Genomic DNA, 24,356 nt, shown 5'->3' with positions numbered 1-24,356 from the left:
TGTACCAACACAAAGATCTATAGGTAAGGAGTGCTATGGGAAGGCTGGACATAGTCATGAACAGTCTCCAAAATGTGTGAAAGGTGGTTATACCGAGAGGATGGTGATCAACTGTTCCCCATGTCCACTGAAGGTAGGACAAGAAGCAAATTGGCTTTATCTGCAGCAGAGAGAGATTTAGGTTAGATATTAGGAAAAGCCCCTAACTAGAAGAATAGGTAAGGACTGGAATAAGCTTCCAAGGGAGGTTGTGCAACCCCTAACTCTTTGGAGGTTTTTAAGGAGAAGTTAGAAAAACATGGCAAGGCTGGTGTAGGTTTACTCATGCAGAGGGCTAGACTAGATGACCTCTTGAGGTCCCTTCCAGGCCTACATTTCTGTAATTACTGAACCACTGGGATCTTCCTCCAGCCCCTGCCAACATGTCCTAGTTTGAAAGGGAGGGAAACAGAAGTCACTCCTTGTGGGCTAGGCACAAGCTGGGGGAGAGGGATTGGGACAAACATTTCTGTTAGGCCTCGTTTACATGTGCAAGTGAATTCGAATTAAGGCAGGGTGCACATTAAAGGGCAATAGCGATTCCTGAATAACGCCATGTGGGGTCACATTTATTCCAGAATAAGATTGCATTGGTCCAGTGTAGCTTCATCCGAAGTGCAGTCTCCAGGGTCCCACTGGGACAAAGATGGTAAGCAGGATAGAAGCAACCAATTCTTTCGAGTGACTGCTGTCCAGAAACAAGCGCAGCTTAAATGCAAAACCCGCCCTGGGCTATTATTTGCAAATGAGACTCAAAGTAGGTCACTGACTTTAGGGCAGAGCAGGCAGCAGCTAAAAGAAATTTCTACTTTTGTTTGTTGTACAAGGGTAAGAGAACAGCTCTGTCATGGTCACCACCAATGCACTGACACTCCCAGCTCGCACCTAACAGGTGAGGACTGCAGCAGCACAACCGATTGTTTCTATTTGAACATAAGACCATACTGGGTCAGACCAAAGGTCCATCCAGCCCAGTGTCCTGTCTTCTGCCAGTGGCCAATGCCAGGTGCCCCAGAGAGAATGAACAGAATAGGTAATCATCAAGTGATCCATCCCCTGTCGCCCATTCCCAGCTTCTGGCAAACAGAGGCTAGGGACACCCTCCCTGTCCGTCCTGGCTAATAGCCATTGATGGACCTATCCTCCAGGAACCCTGTTACAGTCTTGGCCTTCACACAACATCCTCTGGCAACGAGTTTCATAGGCTGCCTGCACTGTGTGAAGAAATACTTCCTTTTGTTTGTTTTAAACCTGCTGCCTATTAATTTCATTCGGTGACCCCTAGTTCGTGTGTTATGAGAAGGAGTAAATAACACTTCCTGATTCACTTTCTCCATACCAGTCATAATTTTATAGACCTCTATCATATCCCCCCTTAGTCGGCTCTTTTCCAAGTTGAAAAGTCCCAGTCTTATTAATCTCTCCTCATACGGAAGCTGTTCCATACCCCTAATCATTTTTCTTACCCTTTTCTGAACCTTTCCCAATTCCAATATTTGAAACCTATCAAGATATTTTCCTCATATATGGACCCCTGTCCCCCATGGCACAGTCTATCCCACAACTGCACCTGATCACTGACCCAGAATTGGTGGGTTCAGAGCGGTGGTAACTGGATAGTTCTATGAATGTCAGCAGTGCTCAATAACGGCCCGTCTGACTTCAGAGCCAGCAGCAGGACTGACTTCTACTGAAGCTCTTGAAAGTTGAAATCTGGTTACCGGACACTCATCACGACAACTAAACTAAATACCCTGTGTGCCAAAGCCACCACGGGCTTTGGTGGTAAAGAGGGACCCACCAGAGGCACATGAAAGAAGTGGACTGGATCTGGTGAGCTTTGGGCACAGTGCTGGGGAGAGGGAGATAAAGGACAACTCCCAGGCCCCGGTTAGTGCCAGGCCATAGACCGGGGGAGGTGTGTGTGCCACCTTACGTGTCTACGCTTACACAGGCCACTGCACTAGAGAGCAAGAGTCTCTCCAGACACTGGCAGGTGCCTTCAGCTGCCGTTTTATAGATCCATAGATTCTAGGACTGGAAGGGACCTCGAGAGGTCATCGAGTCCAGTCCCCTGCCCGCATGGCAGGACCAAATACTGTCTAGACCATCCCTGATAGACATTTATCTAACCTACTCTTAAATATCTCCAGAGATGGAGATTCCACAACCTTCCTAGGCAATTTATTCCAGTGTTTAACCACCCTGACAGTTAGGAACTTTTTCCTAATGTCCAACCTAGACCTCCCTTGCTGCAGTTTAAGCCCATTGCTTCTTGTTCTATCCTTAGAGGCTAAGGTGAACAAGTTTTCTCCCTCCTCCTTATGACACCCTTTTAGATACCTGAAAACTGCTATCATGTCCCCTCTCAGTCTTCTCTTTTCCAAACTAAACAAACCCAATTCTTTCAGCCTTCCTTCATAGGTCATGTTCTCAAGACCTTTAATCATTCTTGTTGCTCTTCTCTGGACCCTCTCCAATTTCTCCACATCTTTCTTGAAATGCGGTGCCCAGAACTGGACACAATACTCCAGCTGAGGCCTAACCAGCGCAGAGTAGAGCGGAAGAATGACTTCTCGTGTCTTGCTCACAACACACCTGTTAATACATCCCAGAATCACGTTTGCTTTTTTTGCAACAGCATCACACTGTTGACTCATATTTAGCTTGTGGTCCACTATAACCCCTAGATCCCTTTCTGCCGTACTCCTTCCTAGACAGTCTCTTCCATTCTGTATGTGTGAAACTGATTTTTCCTTCTTAAGTGGAGCACTTTCCCCCTCACCGGTCAGATATCAGCTTCTCAGCCAAGTCCAGGCCAAGGGACCAGCCACCATGTGGAGCCTGGAACCACAGGGCTCGGCGCCAGGATTACTAAGCGAGGAGGAGTTGTCAGACTTGCTTACAAGACAAGCCTACGGGGGAAAGGAGGGCGGCCCAGCGAGACGGACGGCTCAGGACGTTTGGAAGCAGGGAGGCGGCGTCGAGGGCAGCAAGCAAGGCCGCCTTGTGAGTGACCTATCGGTACAGGGACATGGGTGCCCCCAGGAGACTGCCCCTGGTCTGGGTGAAAGCCCCACAGTACAGGGAGCCCTAGAGCAGGGAGGGGGTGCAGGGAGTCCCTCCTCACCTCTCCCATGCAGGCACTGTGATTTGGCAGGCTACGCCCACAACCTGGGAGGCAGGGGTCTGGACAGTGCGAAGGTCCTAGGGGTGGCTCAGTGGGATGTCATGGGGGGCACCAGCGGGACAGGGGCACCAAGCATGCTAGCAAGTCACTCAGCCTACAAGCAGCATGCCCAGTTCTGGCCTCCGCAGGCCTAGGCCCAAGCCACAACCCGGTGAAGTCAGTGGAAGCCTTTCCATTACCTTCACTGGACTTTGCATCGCGCTCCTCATGTCTCCAGCTACCCCTTGCTGCTGTGCATGCCCTCTGCTCCATCTCCCCCCACAGCAGCCATGGCTCAGAGCCACGCCAGAGGCCCCCATTAACATACAGCATAACTGCGGCCCGGTCCCCCTGCCCCCTCCACCTCCCCATACCCCCAGGCAGCAGAGCTCTATCCAGGGGAGTCGCAATTTAACATCCTGGCCAGGACCTAAGGGGCAGCCAGGCTCTTTGGATGCCAGCGCCGCTCCTCATTTGCTTGGCAAGGGAGGTGGGAGACACGTACACGATGCGAGCAGCAGCAGCCCTTCCTCCATGGCAACGGTTGCCAGGACCAAGACAACGGAGCAACAATCAGGTGGAGTCTCCCTCCGGCCAGCTGGCCTGTCGCTTCGTGCTGCTGCCACCGTTTGCCATCCCCACAGCCATCCATCTAGGCAGCACCGGCAGGTTATTTGTGCCTACCAGTCCGGTTCACTCTTCAGGGGCCCAGAGCTCCCTTCGTCACACAGCAGCACTGCCAGGCAGTTACAAAAGGACGGCAAAGCCTTTGATCGTAGCAACTTGGAGAGACGTTGGCTCAAGTACAGACTTTCAGCTTAACTCCAGTACAAGCGCCCAGCTCGGTGGGGTAAATCCATCATCCTGATAATACACAGCATGGGCCTTGGCTCCGGAGTTTGCCTCCTTGCTGCAGAATTTTGCTCCAGGGGCCGTTGTGTTTTAAAAGTATGCTTCTAGCCTTCATGGCTACGAGATACCCTAGCCAACATGAACCCCCTTGTGAACCGACGGGGTAATGCCTGCCTTAATCTGCAGAGAGCCTGAACCAATAGCTCGGAGAGGTGTGAACCGTCCTTTCATCTTCATCAGGGCTCTATGGACACTTGCGATTCTGTAGCCCCCGAGAGTTTGGCATTTAAGAACGGCCATACAGGGTCAGACCAAAGGTCCATCTAGCCCAGTATCCTGTCTTCCGACACTGGCCAGTGCCAGGTGCCCCAGAGGCAATGAACAGAACAGGTAATCACCAAGTGATCCATCCCGTCGTCCATTCCCAGCTTCTCCCCCCCACCCCCAGCATGAGACAGAATTTGCCATTTTGTTGCAGCCACATTTTATTTGATCTCCCTGCCTGCAACTGTCTCCCTCTCTGCAGCTTCCCCCACAAGAGGCAGCGTGAGGGGCTGTTCCATGGGGCCAGGCAGCAGGGTTCAGGGCACTAGAGGTAGCTGCGGGGGAACAGGAGAAGTCAGCCGTATAGACTGGAGAGCTGGGCGCTTGGAAAAGAACGCAGGAACCCAGGCCGTGGGGGGTGGTGGAGGGGGGGGCGCCAGGAGGAGTCACTGAACCCAGCTCCAAGCTCTCCTCTTCCATAGCACACATGGGGACAGGGAGGAGCTTGAAGGCCCCCCCCCACTGCAGGGGGCTGGGGGGGATCTGTCTGCTGCAGGCCTGCCCGGGTGCATGGAAAGGTGGAGGGGACCGGAAGACCTGGCCGCATAGCCATGGTTACGCTACACATTACTGTAACTCCGGACAATATTGTAGCAGAGAGAGGGGAGAGTAGTGAAAAAACCCATCCTTGGACAATCAGAGTTTAGACAGATTAGTATCTGCACATCATGAGCAGGGGGGGCAGGAATGAATCATAGAATCACACAACTGGAAGGGACCTCGAGAGGTCATCTAGTCCAGTCCCCTGCACTCATGGCAGGACTAAGTATCTAGACCATCCCAGACAGGTGTTTGTCCAACCTGCTCTTAAAAATCCCCAATGATGGAGATTCCACAACCTCCCTGGGCAATTTATTCCAGTGCTTAAACCACCCTGACAGTTAGGAAGTTGTTCCTAATGAAGGGTATATTAGGAAGATTAGCCATTTTTATTCACTTAGTTGTACTGTAATGGTTGTTCTTCGAGATGCCAACGCTGGAGAACTTTGCCTAGCAGTACCCATAGCCCCTCCCTTGGCCATGGAGCACAAACTCCAATGCAGAGGGGACAGAGGGTGGGTTGGGGAATCTACGTCTGCATCACATCTTGCAGAACAGTTAAATACATGTAAAGTAATGGTTTTTTCTTCTTTTTTGAGTAGATGCAGATGTGTATTCCATGTAGGTGACTCACAAGCAGTAGTAGCAGGAGGTGGGGCTCAGAGTCCATTTAAACAAGAATTGCCTTCTCAAAGTTTGCAGCTGAGCTGGATGCAGTAGTAACGGTATAGCGGTTTGTAAACGTACATACAGAGGACCAAGTGGCAGCCCTGCAAATGTTCAATATAGGAACGTCACTTAGAAACATCATTGACGTGGCCTGGGACTTCATGAGATGAGCATGCACCCTTTGAGGGGACCCAGTTGGAGATGCATCATATGCGGTCATGGTACAGGAAGTTATTCACCTGGAGATTGTCTGTGCAGAGACTGCTTGCTCCTTCATTCCGTCCGCATAGGAAACAGATAGCATAAAGAACGGAACGGTTTAGTCCGATCCAGGTAAAAAGCCAAACCTTGCCTGACATCCAACGTATGAAGATCCTGCTCATCTGGGGTTGAATGTGGCTTAGAGAAAAAACACTGGGAGATATATATCTTTGTTTAAGTGAAACTGAGAAACCACTTTAGATTAAAAAAAAAAAAACCCTCAGGATGCAGCTGCAGGGTTACTTTGTCTTTGGAAAATTGTGTGCAAGGACGCACCATCCTCAAAGCCTGCAACTCACTCTCCCGCCAGCAGATGTTATGGCCACAAGAGGGGGGGGGGGGGGGGAAAGTTTTCTGACACAGAATGGAGAGAGAAGATGTTGCCAGAGGCTTGAACGGAGGGCCCATAAGAGCCGCTAAGACTGTACTAAGATCCCGCAAAGGAACCGGCTCTTTAACTGGCAGGTAGAGATAAGCGATTCCTTTCGAGAGCCTCTCTGCCATGGAGTACGAAAACACCAACTTCCCATGGATAAGTGGATGAAATGCTGAAATCACCCGAGTGGACTCGCAACGAACTAAGTGCAAGACCAGAAGACTGAAGGTGTAATAGGTACTCCAAAATGTCCTGGCTACACGCCAACTTCCGTTTAACTCCCTAGGTTAACAACCACATGGAGAACTGCTTCCACTTGGCCAAGTAGGCCACTCTGATGGAAGGCTTAGGCAAGAACTGGGCTTGTTTAGTCTCCAGAAGAGAAGAGTGAGGGGGGTGTGACGTTGTGCAGTCTATATGGTTTTATAAAAATATAAGTGAGTATAATGTAACTGGGATATGCTTCATGCAAAAGGTCTCTTGTAAGGTATCATTACAAAGCTTATAATCTACTGAGTGTGATCATCCGATTTGTATAAATGTACCACTCTTGTATCTAAAACTAGAAATATAAAACATAACTCTGAGGGCCTATTGTAATTATGTAAAGTGTGGGCCATTAATGATGGTTTGGAATCTTGATGACTCCCATTAACAAGGACCATTGTCTGCAGATGACTGTGTTTACCTGTGAGTCTTCCTGTATATGTGTGCTGGCAAGTGAGTAATGAAGTCTTGCAGTGACATGTGATCATGTCACCTGAACTGGAATCCATCTTTAACCTGGTGCTTTTCCAGTGAGGGGGGGTGGAAACCCAGAGAGACAAAGGGTTCCCGCCTTATGCAAAAGATATATAAAGGGGTGGAAGAGAACAGAGGGAGAGAGGAGCCATCATGGAGAATCCCCTAGATAACACCTAAGCTGGAACAAAAGCTGTACCAGGGGAAAGAATTGTGCCCAGGCCTGGAAGGTGTCCAGTCTGAGAAAAACTTACTGAAGCATCTCTGAGGGTGAGATTATCTGTATTTAGTTTGATTAGGCATAGATTTGCGCATTTTATTTTATTTTGCTTGTGACTTACTTTGTTCTGTCTGTTACTACTTTGAACCACTTAAATCCTACTGTCTGTATTTAATAAAATCACTTTTTATTTAGTAATTTACTCAGAGTATGTATTAATACCTGGGGGAGCAAACAGCTGTGCATATCTCTCTATCAGTGTTATAGAGGGCGAACAATTTATGAGTTTGCCCTGCATAAACTTTATGCAGGGTAAAACGAATTTATCTGGGTTTAGACCCCATTGGGAGTTGGGCATCTGAGTGCTAAAGACAAGCACACTCCTGTGAGCTGGTTTCGGGTAAACTTGCAGCTTTGGGACTAGTAATTCAGACCCTGAGTCTTTGTTAGAGCAGACTGGAGTGTCTGGCTCAGCAAGACAGGGTGCTGGAATCCTAAGCTGGCAGGGAAAACAGAAGCAGGGGTAGTCTTTGCACATTGGGTGGCAGCTCCCAAGGGGGTTTCTGTGATCCAACCCGTCACAAACCCCCTTGGGAGCTGCCACCCAATGTGCAAAGACTACCCCTGCTTCTGTTTTCCCTGCCAGCTTAGGATTCCAGCACCCTGTCTTGCTGAGCCAGACACTCCAGTCTGCTCTAACAAAGACTCAGGGTCTGAATTACTAGTCCCAAAGCTGCAAGTTTACCCGAAACCAGCTCACAGGAGTGTGCTTGTCTTTAGCACTCAGATGCCCAACTCCCAATGGGGTCTAAACCCAGATAAATTCGTTTTACCCTGCATAAAGTTTATGCAGGGCAAACTCATAAATTGTTCGCCCTCTATAACACTGATAGAGAGATATGCACAGCTGTTTGCTCCCCCAGGTATTAATACATACTCTGAGTAAATTACTAAATAAAAAGTGATTTTATTAAATACAGACAGTAGGATTTAAGTGGTTCAAAGTAGTAACAGACAGAACAAAGTAAGTCACAAGCAAAATAAAATAAAATGCGCAAATCTATGCCTAATCAAACTAAATACAGATAATCTCACCCTCAGAGATGCTTCAGTAAGTTTTTCTCAGACTGGACACCTTCCAGGCCTGGGCACAATTCTTTCCCCTGGTACAGCTTTTGTTCCAGCTTAGGTGTTATCTAGGGGATTCTCCATGATGGCTCCTCTCTCCCTCTGTTCTCTTCCACCCCTTTATATATCTTTTGCATAAGGCGGGAACCCTTTGTCTCTCTGGGTTTCCACCCCCCCTCACTGGAAAAGCACCAGGTTAAAGATGGATTCCAGTTCAGGTGACATGATCACATGTCACTGCAAGACTTCATTACTCACTTGCCAGCACACATATACAGGAAGACTCACAGGTAAACACAGTCATCTGCAGACAATGGTCCTTGTTAATGGGAGTCATCAAGATTCCAAACCATCATTAATGGCCCACACTTTACATAATTACAATAGGCCCTCAGAGTTATGTTTTATATTTCTAGTTTTAGATACAAGAGTGGTACATTTATACAAATCGGATGATCACACTCAGTAGATTATAAGCTTTGTAATGATACCTTACAAGAGACCTTTTGCATGAAGCATATCCCAGTTACATTATACTCACTTATATTTTTATAAAACCATATAGACTGCACAACGTCACACCCTCCTCCTGAACTTACTGCCAGAGACTTGGACACTGACCATGGCGGAGGCAGTATACCTAAAATTCGTTTTTGGGCTCCCCTATGGGGCAGACACTCCTGTGTCCCCCAAAAGGGAAAGAGACCCTGATCCAGCTGTAGGCTCACAGCTACCAGCTATGAGAGACCTTTCGCTGGCCAGCAAAATCCCCCCCCTTTCACTCAGGTTGGGTTTGCTTCCAGCTAGAGTCCTTGGGGTTTGTTCCCACCGCAGCAGTCACCAGGACCCCAACTTCCAGCTCCAGGATACATGTCTCTGTGCACCTCTTCCACTCCATTACAGCCAGGTCATGCTTCTGGGTCTTAATTGCTTTGTCTCTTAAGTCCAGGCTGGTGGGCAGCCTTTTCTTTTTCCAGGTCAGCCTTTTCCCAGGCAAATTGTACATTAGTTTTCATTTGTCTTCCCTTGAGACCACCACTCGATGAGCTGGGATACCACAGAGAACACCCTCCTGCCAGAACAGGCACCCCTCCACTCCTGTCTTGCTAAATTAGACACTCCAGTCAGCTTCAGCACAGACAGAGGTTGGGCCACACCCATCTGCAGTTCACTGAAACTGAGATCACTCAGCTCAGGGGCTTCTTAGTTAACAGAGACATTCCCAGCACCCATTGTTCAGTCTTTCTGGGCAATTTGAAACTTGTGTAGTTTTAGCTTCTTTTGATCTTCATTCTTACTTATTTTGCTTCCTTTTCTGTCCCTACTTCCCTTTCCCGAAATAAGCAAACAGAAAATAACAAACCAGTAACCACTTTGTCTGTTCTCCAGCCACCACACTTAAAACTCACTTAAAATCACTACCAAGTATCTCAAAGCAATCAGCTGTGCACAGACCCTGCTCGACTACGCCACTGTGACGGGTTGGATCACAGAAACCCCCTTGGGAGCTGCCACCCAATGTGCAAAGACTACCCCTGCTTCTGTTTTCCCTGCCAGCTCAGGATTCCAGCACCCTGTCTTGCTGAGCCAGACACTCCAGTCTGCTCTAACAAAGACTCAGGGTCTGAATCACTAGCCCCAAAGCTGCAAGTTTACCCGAAACCAGCTTACAGGAGTGTGCTTGTCTTTAGCACTCAGATGCCCAACTCCCAATGGGGTCTAAACCCAGATAAATTCGTTTTACCCTGCATAAAGTTTATGCAGGGCAAACTCATAAATTGTTCGCCCTCTATAACACTGATAGAGAGATATGCACAGCTGTTTGCTCCCCCAGGTATTAATACATACTCTGAGTAAATTACTAAATAAAAAGTGATTTTATTAAATACAGACAGTAGGATTTAAGTGGTTCAAAGTAGTAACAGACAGAACAAAGTAAGTCACAAGCAAAATAAAATAAAATGCGCAAATCTATGCCTAATCAAACTAAATACAGATAATCTCACCCTCAGAGATGCTTCAGTAAGTTTTTCTCAGACTGGACACCTTCCAGGCCTGGGCACAATTCTTTCCCCTGGTACAGCTTTTGTTCCAGCTTAGGTGTTATCTAGGGGATTCTCCATGATGGCTCCTCTCTCCCTCTGTTCTCTTCCACCCCTTTATATATCTTTTGCATAAGGCGGGAACCCTTTGTCTCTCTGGGTTTCCACCCCCCCTCACTGGAAAAGCACCAGGTTAAAGATGGATTCCAGTTCAGGTGACATGATCACATGTCACTGCAAGACTTCATTACTCACTTGCCAGCACACATATACAGGAAGACTCACAGGTAAACACAGTCATCTGCAGACAATGGTCCTTGTTAATGGGAGTCATCAAGATTCCAAACCATCATTAATGGCCCACACTTTACATAATTACAATAGGCCCTCAGAGTTATGTTTTATATTTCTAGTTTTAGATACAAGAGTGGTACATTTATACAAATCGGATGATCACACTCAGTAGATTATAAGCTTTGTAATGATACCTTACAAGAGACCTTTTGCATGAAGCATATCCCAGTTACATTATACTCACTTATATTTTTATAAAACCATATAGACTGCACAACGTCACAGGGGGATTTGATAGCAGCCTTCAACTACCTGTTCTGAGTGGTGGCAGAAGACAGAACAAGGAGCAATGGTCTCAAGTTGCAGTGGGGGAGGTTTAGGTTGGATATTAGGAAACACTATTAGGTTGGATATTAGGAAACACTATTTCACTAGGAGGGTGGTGAAGCACTGGAATGGGCTACCTAGAGAAGTGGTAGAATCTCCATCAGAGGTTTTTAAGGTCAGGCTTGACAAAGCCCTGGCTGGGATGATTTAGTTGGGGATTGGTCCTGCTTTGAGCAGGGGGTTGGACTAGATGACCTCCTGAGGTCCCTTCCAACCCTAAGCTTCTATGATTCTAAGATTTGCCAGATTGCCTCAAACGTCATTCCTCCTCTAACCAGCCAGCATCCACACCATGAGATGCAGGGAGCTGAGTGCTGGATGCAAAACTTGACCATAATGCTGAGTCAGGAGGTTGGGGTGAAGAAGAGGTATGGGAGGCTGAACTGATAAATGTGAGGAGGTCAGAGAACCAACGTTGTTTCGGCCATGCTGGAGCAATGAATGTGAGCTTGGCAAAGTCCAATTTCAGCTTGAGAATGACTGGCAGGATGATCAGCATTGGAGGAAAAGCATACAGGAATGCCAGTTCCCAGCTCAGGTGAAAAGCATCAGTCAGGGAGCCTGGACTGAGACCCCCTCCAGAGCAGTACAGACTGCATTTCTTGTTGCGTTTCGTGGCAAACAGGTCGATCGTCAGAATGCCCCAAACTGCAAAGATGGCCCGCAGGACCCTGGGCTTCAGAGACCTCTCATGATTCAGGGAGAAATTTCTGCTGAGGCCATCCGCTAAGTGATTCTGGATCCCAGGTAAGAGGCTTAGGGACAGCTGGAGCATGGGGTTGCATCCCTGAGCATCTTGGCTAATAGCCATTGATGGACCCAGCCTCCATGAATTTATCTAGTTCTTTTTTGAATCCTGTTATAATCTTGGCCTTCACAACCGTTTACCCCTTTTTCCAGACAATTTAGGACTATGTTGAAAAGCACAGGTCCCAGTACAGATCCTTGAGGGACCCCACTAATGACCTCTCTCCACTGTCCCTGAGAGAACCCTCCCATTTTCCCCATGATGGCTCTCTTCGCTTAAGAGCCTTTGGTGAGGGACCTTGTTGAAGGCTTTCTGAAAGTCCAAGTACACTATATCCACTGGATCATCCTTGTCCATGTGTTTGTTGACTTCCTCAAAGAATTCTAATAGATTGTTGAGGCATGATTTCCCTTTACTAGCCATGTTGACTTTTCCCCAACAGACTGCATTCTACTAGGTGTCTGATAATTTTGTTCTTTACTATCATTTCAACCAGTTTGCCTGGTACTGAAGTTAGCCTTACTGGCCTGTAACTGCCAGGATTACAGAAAAAACAGCATGCGTCTGACGAAGTGGGTATTCACCCAGGAAAGCTTATGCTCCAATACATCTGTTAGTCTTAAAGGTGCCACAGGACTCTCTGTTGCAGAAAAAAACAGTGTTACATTAGCTATCCTCCAGTCATCTGGTACAGAGGCTGATTTAAATAATAGGTTACATACCAGTTAGTAGTTCTGCAATTTCATATTTGAGTTCCTTCAGAACTAGTATTTTAGTATTAAACTGCTGTTTAATTTGTCAATTTGTTCCAAAACCTCCTCTACTGACACCTCAGTCTGGGACAGTTTCTCAAATCTGTCACCTGAGATGAATGGCTCAGATGTGAGATTCTCCCTCATCTTCTGCCGTGAAGACTGTGGGGAAGCTAAATAAATTCTTTGCATCAATGTCCTTGTCTTCCTTGAGTGCTCCCCTTTAGCACTTCGATTGCTCAGTGGCCCCACTGATTGGCAGGCTTCCTGCTTCTGAGGTACTTAAAACTAACAGCTCCTTTCTATTTTTCTCAATAGGCTTTAGTCCTGCCATGAGTACCGGAGACTGGACTAGGTGACCTCTCAAGATCCCTTCCAGTCCTAGGTTTCTATTATTCCAATTTTTAGAGGAAGTCTTTTGGTCTCTAACTACCTCTTCCACTCTGTTTAGCCATGGGGGCATTATTTTCATAATCTTACTGTTTTATTTGAGATATACATATAGCATGAGCCTCTATTATAGTGTTTTAAATTAAGTGCGTCTGTAGCTTGCAGGCATTTCACTCTTGTGACTGTTCCTTTTAATTTCCATTTAACTGGCCTCTCATTTTTGTATAGTTCCTTTTTGAAGTTAAATGCTATTGTGGTGGGTTTCTTGGGTATTCCCCCTCCCCCAAAGGAATGTTACATTTAATTACATTATGGTTGCTATTACCAAGCAGTTCAGCTATATTCACCTCTTGGACCAGATCCTGTGTACCACTTAGGAATAAATCAAGCATTGTCTCTCCCCTAGACTAGCTGCTGCAAGAAGCAGTCATTAATGGGGTCTAGAAATTCTCTCTCTGCAGCCCATCCTCAGGTGACATGTTCCCAGTCAATACGGGGATAGTTGAAATCTGCCATTATTGGAGTTTGTTTTGGAGTCTAATCTCCTGAGCATTTCACCATCCTCCTCAGGTGGTCAGTACTATAGTCCTAGTGCTACACTCTGATTATTCAAGCTTTCCGTTGATGTTTCGGATCCTAGGATGAGACCTAAAACAGCTGAATCAGCTTAGCGTGAACTGAAGCTGGAGAGGGGACTTCTCCATGCTGATCCTGGCGGGGTACCGGGGAGCGGTTGGAACGTATGCCGGAAAGAGTACGGTACCAGTCACCACTCCTCTTAGAAACGGAGGAAGAGTCTCCCTGAGCCTTGGAGCAGTTCCGATTAGTCTTATAGGACCTCCTCCTCACCACGCTAGAGGAGGGAGAACTCTGCTTCCTCTTGGGCGAAACAGCAGCGTCTGAACCTGGAGCGACATCACCTGCTGGTTCTGAAGGCGACCGCCGATCAGATGAGGGCCTTGATGCGTCAGCCATACGTCTCTGGCCATCCGAGGCCTCTTTTGGAACGACTTACAGATGGAGCACCGTTCCTTAACGTGTCCTTCACCAAGACACAAGCACCGTGGGTGGGGATCACAGGCCCCAAGACAAACAATGCTTGAACTACAGCGAGAGCCAACTACTTTAGACACACTTAACTAAACCAAACGTACTACTAACTATTAACCAGAGGGGGAAATACCCCCTCAGAAAACAGACTGAAAACATGACGTGAACACATCACACCGAGTGCCAACTCTAGCTGTGGGCGGTGAGAAGGAACTGAGGCGGGTCGGTGTGGCAGCACCCTTACATAGTTAGGGGAGGAGCGAGGGCCACAGGGCACGAGGACCCCTCCCCTACGGGTACTGCTAGGCAAAGTTCTCCCGCTTCGGTGCACTGGGCATGCGCATACCGACACAGAATACACGGCTGCCTCTACTTGAAGAAGTCAGCACTGCCGCCAAATTTGCTGCCATCCACCAGACCAGGGCTAGCAGCGAGCAGAGCAGAGTGACTGTGCTCCAAGCCCGACTCCAAAGGCAGGGGGAGGGGAAGGTGCAAGGAACAGGAAGAGGAGTACGCCAACAAACAGCGTCCTGGGAAACTGTGGGACAGCACGTAAGCTTCAGAAATGCCCCCTGGCTTACATTGTTGCTGGTGCATTGCAGGCTACGTGGCACTTATGCAAATAAGACTTTGCCCAGAAACCTCTTCTTTCTGGCCTAGCACAAATTTAAACACGCTGGCATGTCCCTCTCAGCGGAGAGGCACTGAAGATAGGGCATGCCAAGTGTCATTGATAAAACCCCTGAAAACACCCTCATCAGACCGGGATAGGCAGAGGCTTAAAACAGCTTCCCTTGGCAGGGGATTACAGCTGCTTGATCTAACTGCTCAATGAGATGCCACTCACAGCTCTATCTCCCACTCCACACACAGCCACCTTCCAAAAATAGACTCGCTCAGGATCCAACAGGCTAAGTGTGGAGCCCAGCGCCAGAGAGCAAAGGGATTTCTCTGCAGCTGAGCTCAGAGGGAGATAAGAGCGAGACACATTCTTCCCAGCCCCAGAACTCAGATTAACGCCGCCAGCAGAATTTGAACGGCCCAGTGGTTAGGGAGGCAGTGTGGGACTCTGAAGAGCTGGCTTTGAGCCTGTGCTCCACCACAGTCTTCCTATAGTGTGAAGCTGATTCAAGGTGGTAAGGCAGTCGGGTACTGTGTAGTGGGGACTTTGTAAGTACATGCATATAGACAGCCCTAAGTATGCGCAATGGCCTCGGGGCTCACTTCTGGTTTATATCTTATGTACCAAAGCTCATGCTTCAGGGCTTCAGCCAGCCACTGGCAGGGGTCAGGAAGGGATTTCCCCCAGTGTAGTCTGGGAGGTTTTTTTTTTTTTTAAATCTCCTTCCTCCGAAACACCAGAGATTGTCATGGCTGGAGAGGAGACATTGGATGGGGAGGGGCAGGGCTCTGAGGTGTTACCGAGGGGGCATGGCTGGCTGGTTCTTGCTCACGTCAGGGTCTAACTGATCACCACATATGGGGTGAGGAAGGAATTTCCCCCCCAGGTTAGATTGGCAGTGACCGGAGGGGGGAAGAAGGGGAGGGTTTGCCTTGCTCTGCAGTGTGTGGGTGAGGACCACTTGTCAGGAATAATGGATGTATCTCAAACATTTGCCTGCCACTGCAGGGGACTCACGCATTGGTGCACCTCGATCCCCCTTATTCTCTGCCTGTGGCGCATAATAGCCTCCTCTTCTGTGGGCTGTGATACTTTGTCTAATTCAGTTGGTGGGTTTAGTGTGTGTGTGTGGGGGGGGGGGGAGGGGGAGGAGAGGCTGGTGGCCTGTGATAGACAGGAGGTCCCTTAAGGCCTTGAACTCCATGAGTCTTTCTTCTGGTCTTCCCCCACCATAGCTAGACAGGTTGTTTGCCCTGCAGTTTGCACAAGGAAACTGAACTGACTAATACCCCAGTAAAAAAGGAGGTGGCAATGTCATCTCCATGGAGAGCTCCTTGCGGTCACCACCTCCCCATGCACGGCACAGGGAAATCAGCTCTCTGTCATCCTGCCCCACCCCCACAAGAGGAGGGAAGCCACCAGGAAGTTGCACTGATGGTTGGAAGACGCGAGGACAGATTGTAACGTTTCGTCCGCTCGCTGCAATAGAACAAAGGGGTGTGGAAATCAACACTGTGCCAGTGGTAACCACAGGCAGAGGGAGAGAGAGGTGCAGCCACTGCATGATCTGAAACCTGGAAGCAAAGGTTTCCACAAATGGCTGCTTGGAGTTCAACTATCCAGGGCCTAATTGTTAATCTCACCCAGGGGCCCAAATTGTGGTTACCTGCATGAATTTGCACTGACACTAGCTTGGGTAAGAGAGTTATCAATCCACATGCTTCAGGTCATAAAACTGACCACCAGAATGGGTCAGGAAGGACTCAGCCATATAAAAACAGCATTGCTCGAAAGGTCAGATGTATTATGGACTTCATCCTGAGTCACCTTATTGATTTCAATATGGATCGCAGGGACTCAGCACCTTTCAGGATCAGGTTCTGTACTGTGGAGTGGTGGTATAGGACTTCCTGTCAAGCATCAGTTATCGGCCAAAATTTGAGCAAGGGAGGGTGGGAGCGTGAGAAGAGTTTCATCTGAAAGACAACCCACAATGAGCACAGAGTCTGGCTTTACTGCTTCAGAGCTGGTCAAATCCTTTCCAAGGGGTGAACATAATCCTCAGTTACACAGTCAGATTGCCTAATGGGCAGAACGCCCTCTGACCTGCCAGAGGTTTATTCCAGATCTCTTCATGGGCACTTTCCTAATCTCAAAGCCTGGGGCAGTCCCAGCCCATCGTATGCCCCTTCCACAACTGGCCAGTGGAATGAAGAAGCTGGAGAGTCCAGATTTTAGCCTCCTACAGCAAGTACGTTAAAACCCACCCCGAGGTACCAAGGCAGGAGCGCGGGAGAACTTTGGAGGCTGCGCTCCGCTCGAGTGCCAGATGTATCCCCAGAGGGATCAATGCAGGGGGCTAGGAAGCCAGGAACCAGCCACGCCACAAGCCAGGCACTCAGGCAGGAGACCAAGGACTTAGGATCCTCCAGAGTATCAGAAATATGCTCCTTGATCCAACAGAGGCGTCAGGAGCTGAATCAAAGACTCTAGATCAGTTGGCGGCTGGGGAGAGAACTCAAGAAAAAGGCCAATGCAGAGCAGGGAGTGCTGGTAGCGTCAACAACGAACTCAGCTGCATAAATGAAGCAGAAGAGGACGAGCGAACCCTCCTTCCCACCATTCCTGAGCCTGGCACGCCCTAAATCCAATTCCTCCTTATGTTACGCCGAGGTAGCCCAACGAGAGGACAGGGTTTAATGAACGCATTGTGAAATATTTCACAATGCACAACCACAGGCGTGTTCCGCTTGTGCGTCATGCCGGCCGAGGAGCCTCCGCAAATGGCGTTAAGTGTAGATTAGCGGATTGTTGACAGGGCCGAGTGCAATTACTGTACAACAATTAGGGGACTTGCTAAATATAGCCGATATTTGGAGCCTGGCTTTCCTTCTGCCTTAAGCCATCCAGATTGGGCTCCATTCTCCCAGCACTGAGCTCCTGGATCATCCTATCTATAGACATGGGAACCACCATGGCCAGAGAGAGCAGGAGCCCAAGCCTGGAAGAGCAGGGGGGGCCGTGGGTCGGGGCTGAGTTACAAACACAGAGCTCTCCCAGTGCAAGCACTGGAGCACAGAGGCGCAGAAGGGAAAGAAAAGCTTTAATGGCTACCGCTGCCTGCATCACATCCAGCCACTAGTCCTGCAGTGGAAAGTCGCCCACCCGATTGACATCCCTGCCCCTCCTGCACAACGCGAGCAACGAAGCACGTGGGATTTCAGGGCACTGTTGTAAGTGCAAATCCCTCGGGCTTTCAGCCGGCTGCCCCCATTCTGTCTATTCCCCAGCACAGAAGCAGCTCAGGAATTGGCTGGAGACATTCTGCATTAGGAGGAGGTTTTCAAGAGCCCCAAAGCCACGAGCGATGGGCACTAACAAGGTGCACCATCCCCCATAGGCAGTGGGCGCCGCAGGACACAATGATGCACATCCTCAGTCCTGTCCTGCAGAAAGATCTTCTCCAGAGTTAGCAGTCAAATCTCACCCTCCTGCACGTCCCATCTAGAGATGAGGCTTCTCTTGCCTGGGATGGACGGTGGAGAACAGGCCTGGAAACAAACACAACCTGGGTGGAGACCGTGGGACCCTCACTTCCACTGGGCTTCCAGGGAACAGCAGCTAGCGGCGGAGTTGGGAATTGGTCCTGCTTTGAGCAGGGGGTTGGACTAGATGACCTCCTGAGGTCCCTTCCAACCCTGACATTCTATGATTCATCCCTGTGAATCCTTGTTAGATTCACTATTATTGCACGCTCCTTGGGGCAGGGACCTCCCTTCCAGGTAATACACCGAGCACAATGATGCCTCCACATTAATATCACGAGGCAAGGTCAAGAAGCTCTTCCTCCTGGAGAAGCGATGCCTGCGCCCTCAGGCGGAGGAGGATTAGAAGCCATTCGAAGCGAGACACCGATAGCTCTTGGGATGGATCACTGGCTACAGTGCCAGTCACCTCCAAGGCACTGGACCTGGCCCGAACAGGTGGCTCCAGAATGTCACAGCCGCCTGGTTTCACGCTGGGAGCTGAGCAGCAATGGATATGGGGGTCTCAGTGCAGGCCCTGGAAGGAGAGGGCCTTCACAACAATAACCCCAAGTGGTACTAATTGGCCCCTTTCCTGGCAAGAGAGCAGCTAAAATTCGAATGGGCCATGGAAACTGGCCCCTCCTCTGCCCCTGGTGGTGGTCAGTCTAGGACAAAGCTAAGGCACATTTGAGAGGCCAGGACAGGGGACTCTCGCGCCACCGTGGCTTGTCACAGATTTTTGTTTGCTTTATTTTAAGGACCGGAAGGGACCATTAGGATCATCTCATTTGACCTCCACCGTAGCAGGCGAGAGAATTTCAGCCAGCACTTCCTGCATCAAGCCCCTAGCTTCTGGTTCAGTGAGAGACTATTTAAAAAAAAGGTCAGGTGACAGAGAATCTTCCGTGTCCCTCAGCAATGGTCAGTTACCCTCACTGCTAAAAACGGCATGACGTGTCGCTAGGCTGAATTTGTCTAACTTCGCTTCTCAGCCACTGGCTCTCATTATCTGTGGGTGTACAAAGGGATCTCCAGAGATGCTATTGTTCTGGCACTATTCGCCCAGCACTCAATTCACACTGGTTTAAAGAATAATATTAGATAGTAATCTGTGAACCCCTTAGGCAGAGAAACAAGTGAAATCCACTGAAGGCACCAGCTTCCCAGGAGAACTTGTACTATTCAATTCAAGTTCTTTAACTGCCCATGTGATCTTCAAGCGTTTGCACTAACTAGCGTGACCACAAGGCAGCCCCCAACCCAGAGTCCAGAGAGGGGGAGGGCAGAGACTCACCTCCTCGGGTCCAAAGACTGCACCGCGATGATCTTTTCAAAGTTCATGACAAACGCCTCCAGCCACTGTTGCAGGTAGCTCAAGTCTTTCTAAAAGACAAAGCAAGGACGTGGTGAGACGTCAGGAGTAAATATAAACCAAACGTACACCGCCACACACAGAGCTGTTAGCTGAAGAGACGGGCCCGAATTAGAACCGTCTAGTCTGAACATCCTCAAGCTTCGGGGGAAGTTAGAAACAGAGGCAATTCCAGATTCAAGCTTCCCCCACCTTGACCGATCGATGAGAGAGTGCAGGATACATAGCGCTGCAAAATCCATGATAATTGTACGCATTCCGTATGTACATGCAAGAGGGTCACATGGTCAGGGTCAAACGGGCGGCCAGATTTGGGGGCGTGCAGGAATTGCCTCCCCAGGTAAATTGGCAGAAACTTTGGGGGGTTTCTTTGCCCTTCTCTGAGGCATGGGGTGTAGCTCATCTGCTAGGTGCGTCTGGCCAGATCTCGCCTCATCAACTCCCTGCCATTGCCCGGGCACTGGTGGTCCCACCATCTCTCCTGTTCTCTGCCTGAGAGTTTAGTCTCCCAAGGACTGACGTGAACTGGAGTCTTCGGGCTCAATATAGGGGCATATTGGTGAAATTGAATGGCCTGTGATGTACAGGTGGTCAGACTAGATGATTTAAATGGCCCCACCTCAGCCCAGAGCGATGGGCACCCAAGCCAGGATAGGCTGACAAGTCACATGATCAGCAGCCCATCTCAGTCCCCTCCATTATGACACACCCCCTTATATGATACATATCCGGGAGGGGAGCTCTCCTATTACACAGCAGTCAATCACCATCAGTCTTGGATCCCCACTGTCCACTCTCAGCAAGGCTGACCAGCCCTGCATGGTTCTGAGATGTGCCCTGAGCTCCAGGACCTTCACCAGGCATCTCACTGATCTGATCTCCAGGGGTCCTGTCTGATCGACAGAGAAGTTCTGCTCCAATATCCTGGGCTAAAATTTCCCCTCTCCTCCTCAGAGAGGCGTTACACACACACACACACACACACACACACACACTGGTGGGTCGCTGTCCTTCCCCCCAGAGAGGGCTGCATCTCAGCAGCGCTGCACGCCCGTAGTTTGTAGAATGTGAGGCTAGATTTCAAAACAGATGCCAGGCAAGTTGTGCAATACAGTTATTACTACACACACTTTTTGGAACAGCCTTTTGCCCTCAGCAGCCCCAAAACGAGATGGTAGCACTCTGCCTTTTGTAACCCTTGCCCTTCTAGCAGCACAGACAGCATGTAGGTGAAGCGGGCCGAGTCCTATCCCCCTTCTCACGCATGCTGGGTTTGTCTTCTCCAGATGTCAAGCTCTGAGGGGCAGGTGGCACATCTCATCTATGCGCTATAAAGCACCATGTACGTTTACCGCCTGGTACTGTATAAAATGATTAAACTCACCCCAACTCAGAACACAAGCAGTAACAGAGCAGCAAACTCAGGCTCCGCCATAAGTTGATATGATCTTAAAATCCTCATAGGATGGTCCCACTCATGCCCCCTATTCGAGGGTGAGGGGAGAGATACTGCTAGACATCCATGCAAAACTCCCAAAGGCCAGCCAGTACAGATTCCACTGCAGGGTACATCACAAACCAGGCCAGAGACCATCCAACCATCCAAAGGGGAGAGCAGAGACCACAATCCAGGGAAGTCAGAGACCTTGGTGACCGTCTCCCAGAGAATGCCAGGAAACAAGGAGAGAGAGAGAGAGGGGTGGTGGGCCAGGTAATCTCTTTTATTGGACCAACTTCTGTGGGAGAGAGAGAGAAGCATTCAAGCTACACAGAGCTCTTCTTCAAGTCCAGGAAAGAGGGTGTCACAGCTAAATACAAGACTGAATAGATAGTTCAGCAAAAGTAGTGGGCACATACATTGTAAGGGACCACTCAGTGTGAATGGACCTTAGAATAGGTTCGATCTTGTATTTTGCTGTGACATTGAGTAAGCTCGAAAGTGTCACCCTCTCACTAACAGAAGTTGGTCCAACAAAAGAGATTCTCTCACCCACCTGGTCTCTACTGAAGTTTTTAATACCTTTTGAGTTCTTCTGCTTTGCCTGCTAGTTCCTGAGCCTTCAGGTCACACTGCAACCACGAGGGCTGGAAACTTTTCTCAGAAGCTGAGATTGCTGCATAATCACAGGACTCCAGGAGCTGGTGCTTTACAAAAAGCCACAAGCAGAGTGCAAGCTGGCAGAGTAGCCAGTTCCAGCAACCAGAAGCCCTTCCCCCCCACTTCAGTATCAGACAAGCTGCTGTAAAGTCACACATCACTCTTGGGGGAGGGGAGGAAAGACCCACGCTATTCTCTGCCATGCAAACAAGCCAAAAGAAAGGGACTGAACAGTCAGGATAGGACGGGGGTGCAGGAGAAGGAATCGGTCCTCTCCCAGCAATCCGGGGGCCACCTGCAGGGACTGAACCCTGAACCACTGACTGCATGAGCGAAAGGGCCAGATGTGCTGGCTCAGAGGCAGCGGCAGATTCAAATCACTTCTGCGTGGCCCATTGACTAGAGGGACAAGGACGCAGACTGGGTTAACACGGGTTACGCTGGGAGCCTGTAAAGCCAGGGTCACAGTGCAATGCCCACGGATTGGCATACAGCCCGCGAGGCTCTGCAGTGCCGCTCGAGGCTGCTCCCCCCCCGCTCAGTGCGGAGAGGTGGCCCCAGCCCAGCCAGCGGGCTGCTCCAACTCATGCCAGCTGGCTGTGGGCCCGAGGGACCATGTGCCAGCTAGAGAATGCCACAGCTCAGTGTGCACCAGCCACTCCCCCTCCCCACCCACACTACACAAGCCCTGGGGGAATCCCCAAGCAGGGTTCTGCTCCCTTCGTGCCATCGGAGCGGCACAGAGCAGGGCAGAGAATGGGCCCTGCAGCTTGGGTTAACCAGCTGCAATGGTACATTCAGCCCCACCACGCGCTAAGCCAGGGCCTGGACCCGCCCCCATGCCAGAATCCAGAGACAGACACGCACATTCAGGGAAGCCAATCAACCATCAGCCAGCAGCACACACACCAGCCCCTTTGCAGTCCAGCCTTTCTCCCAAGAGCCATTCCCGTGGGACAGACGGACAGCTGAAACCAGGGGGCCAGAGAGCCCCTCCCTCCATTTCTTCTGCACTCCCTTGCTGCTGCACCCTTCTAGCGCCCATCACCCTGGTATCTAAGCGCTTCCCAGACCTTCTGCCCTTCTCCTTTCCCTGCTAGTAGAGGTTCTGCGCCCCACCACAGGTGGGTGGGTGTGTGTGTGTGCGTGCTCCTCCTCTGAGTAGCAGGCTGCCTTGAAAGCCATCTGACGCCGGATCAGCCCGATTTCCTCTGGACGCTCCACAGTTAAGCCTCTTCCCCTGAGAGCAATTTGCCTATCGCTCCATCGCTCTTTCTGTCTCAACTCACCATAGTTCTACAGAAGAGATAGGCCGATAAGGCAGAGTCATTGCAGGCAGAGGTAGCTGCTTCTCTGCTGACAGTCGCAGCTCTGGGGCTAGGAGACCTGCGGGGGGTTTCACGGCCAGTCTGGGAGGGTGGAGTTTGCAGCAGGCAGACCAACGGGCTGGGCCCTAGCTCCCCATCTAAATCCTGGCGTCACGGAAGCCAGTCTTTAGTCTCTGTCTCCTGCCCATCGAGCACATCGGGAGCAAGAAGCGCTTTTGTTAAGCGTCAGTAGCACCCAAGGTTCCCAACGCCTCCCATCGCAAGTCACCTTTGCCAGGAAAGCAAGCGGAGAGTCCATGCTCCAAATTCCTTCCCACCGCGGATGGTCTTAAAGGAAGGGAAGAAGCAGAGGAGAAGTCGCACCCTTATGGAAAAGCCCTCTAAGCTTTAGAGACTCATCTCCCCTCTGTAGACTTTCTGGATCAGCCACTGGAACGTGACAGACTCTTTTCCCTCCTACATCAGTCCGCAGGTTGGTGGAAGTCCCTGGAGAAAGGATTTCACTCTGTTTCAACTGACAGCTTTTCCGAGTGCTCCTTGTGAAGGTCTACAGGGCTTTCCCAGGAAGGTGAAGAGGGGATTAGATGCACCCTTTCGATATTCCTCAAATGCCTGCCCTCTCCTTGTCCCAGAACCTCTTCCCTACACCCACCGCTTGCCAAGGAAGAGATACCAGGAGGCCAGCCTCATGGACCTCTGCCTAGCCTAGCTCGAAGTCACATAGCTCCTCTCCCTGGGGGAGCCTAGCAGGACCTGCAGGTGTAAGAGTCGCTGCCCTCAAAAGGGCCTGAGCCTGCCAGCGGCACAGCACTCTCAAAGGGAGTGCCCGGCACCTGGCTGGATCAGGCCCAAGAGTGGACCGGTAAAAGCTCTCCCACACGTGACACATGCTAGCCTCCCTCCTGCTACGAGCGATCAATGGATTTGCCCAGCACTGCAGAGAGAGCAAGTGGAAGCTCTATTTACTAGCTTGTTTTTCACACCTCAGACAGAGCTTGTTTCCTGTAACGACTCAAACATCTGCAAGCGCAAGCTCAGAGGCAGACGCCCATCTAGCCTGCACAGACAAACCCCCCGTTGCAACGCAGCGGGTTCCCACCTGCACGCCATCCAAGCTGGTGCCGCAGCTACCTGAAAGCCAGTGTGCAGGTGTTACCTGGCAGGCAACGGCCGGAGATCCCATCTGACAGTCTGGCAGCTCCATCATCGGCCAAGGGCTAAGCCAAATCCAGAGACAGCCGCCTCAGCTGGGAGCCCATGCAGGCGATGGGCTGAGAGCGGAGCCGCTGGCAGCGCGGGCGGCCCCAGCGAAGGTCGGCGATGCTCCGGGAAGGGGCGGGGGAGGGAGAACGTGAGCGCAGAGAGCAGCAAAACAAGAAAGTGACTTTAAAAAAAAAAAGCGTTGTGTAAAGAGAGAGCCAGGAAAT

At 50.0% G+C, this 24,356-nt stretch overlaps 1 protein-coding gene across 1 annotated transcript in view; it reads right to left on the bottom strand.

Annotated features, from left to right (window-relative positions):
- Positions 1–24,131, bottom strand: part of NBEAL2 (neurobeachin like 2) — a 121,026-nt gene extending 96,895 nt beyond the window's left edge. The window contains exons 1-2 of the mRNA XM_065397779.1: positions 24,086–24,131; positions 19,426–19,514 (exon numbers count right to left, since the gene is read on the bottom strand). Of these exons, the coding sequence (XP_065253851.1) occupies positions 19,426–19,514; positions 24,086–24,112 (116 nt within the window). The 5' untranslated portion in view covers positions 24,113–24,131. The remainder of the gene's footprint in view (positions 1–19,425; positions 19,515–24,085) is intronic.
- Positions 24,132–24,356: the final 225 nt, after the last annotated feature.

The sequence above is a fragment of the Emys orbicularis genome, chromosome 2 (genome assembly GCF_028017835.1).
Source record: "Emys orbicularis isolate rEmyOrb1 chromosome 2, rEmyOrb1.hap1, whole genome shotgun sequence".
NCBI lineage: Eukaryota > Metazoa > Chordata > Testudines > Emydidae > Emys > Emys orbicularis.
This window is presented reverse-complemented; position numbering and strand designations above follow the sequence as displayed.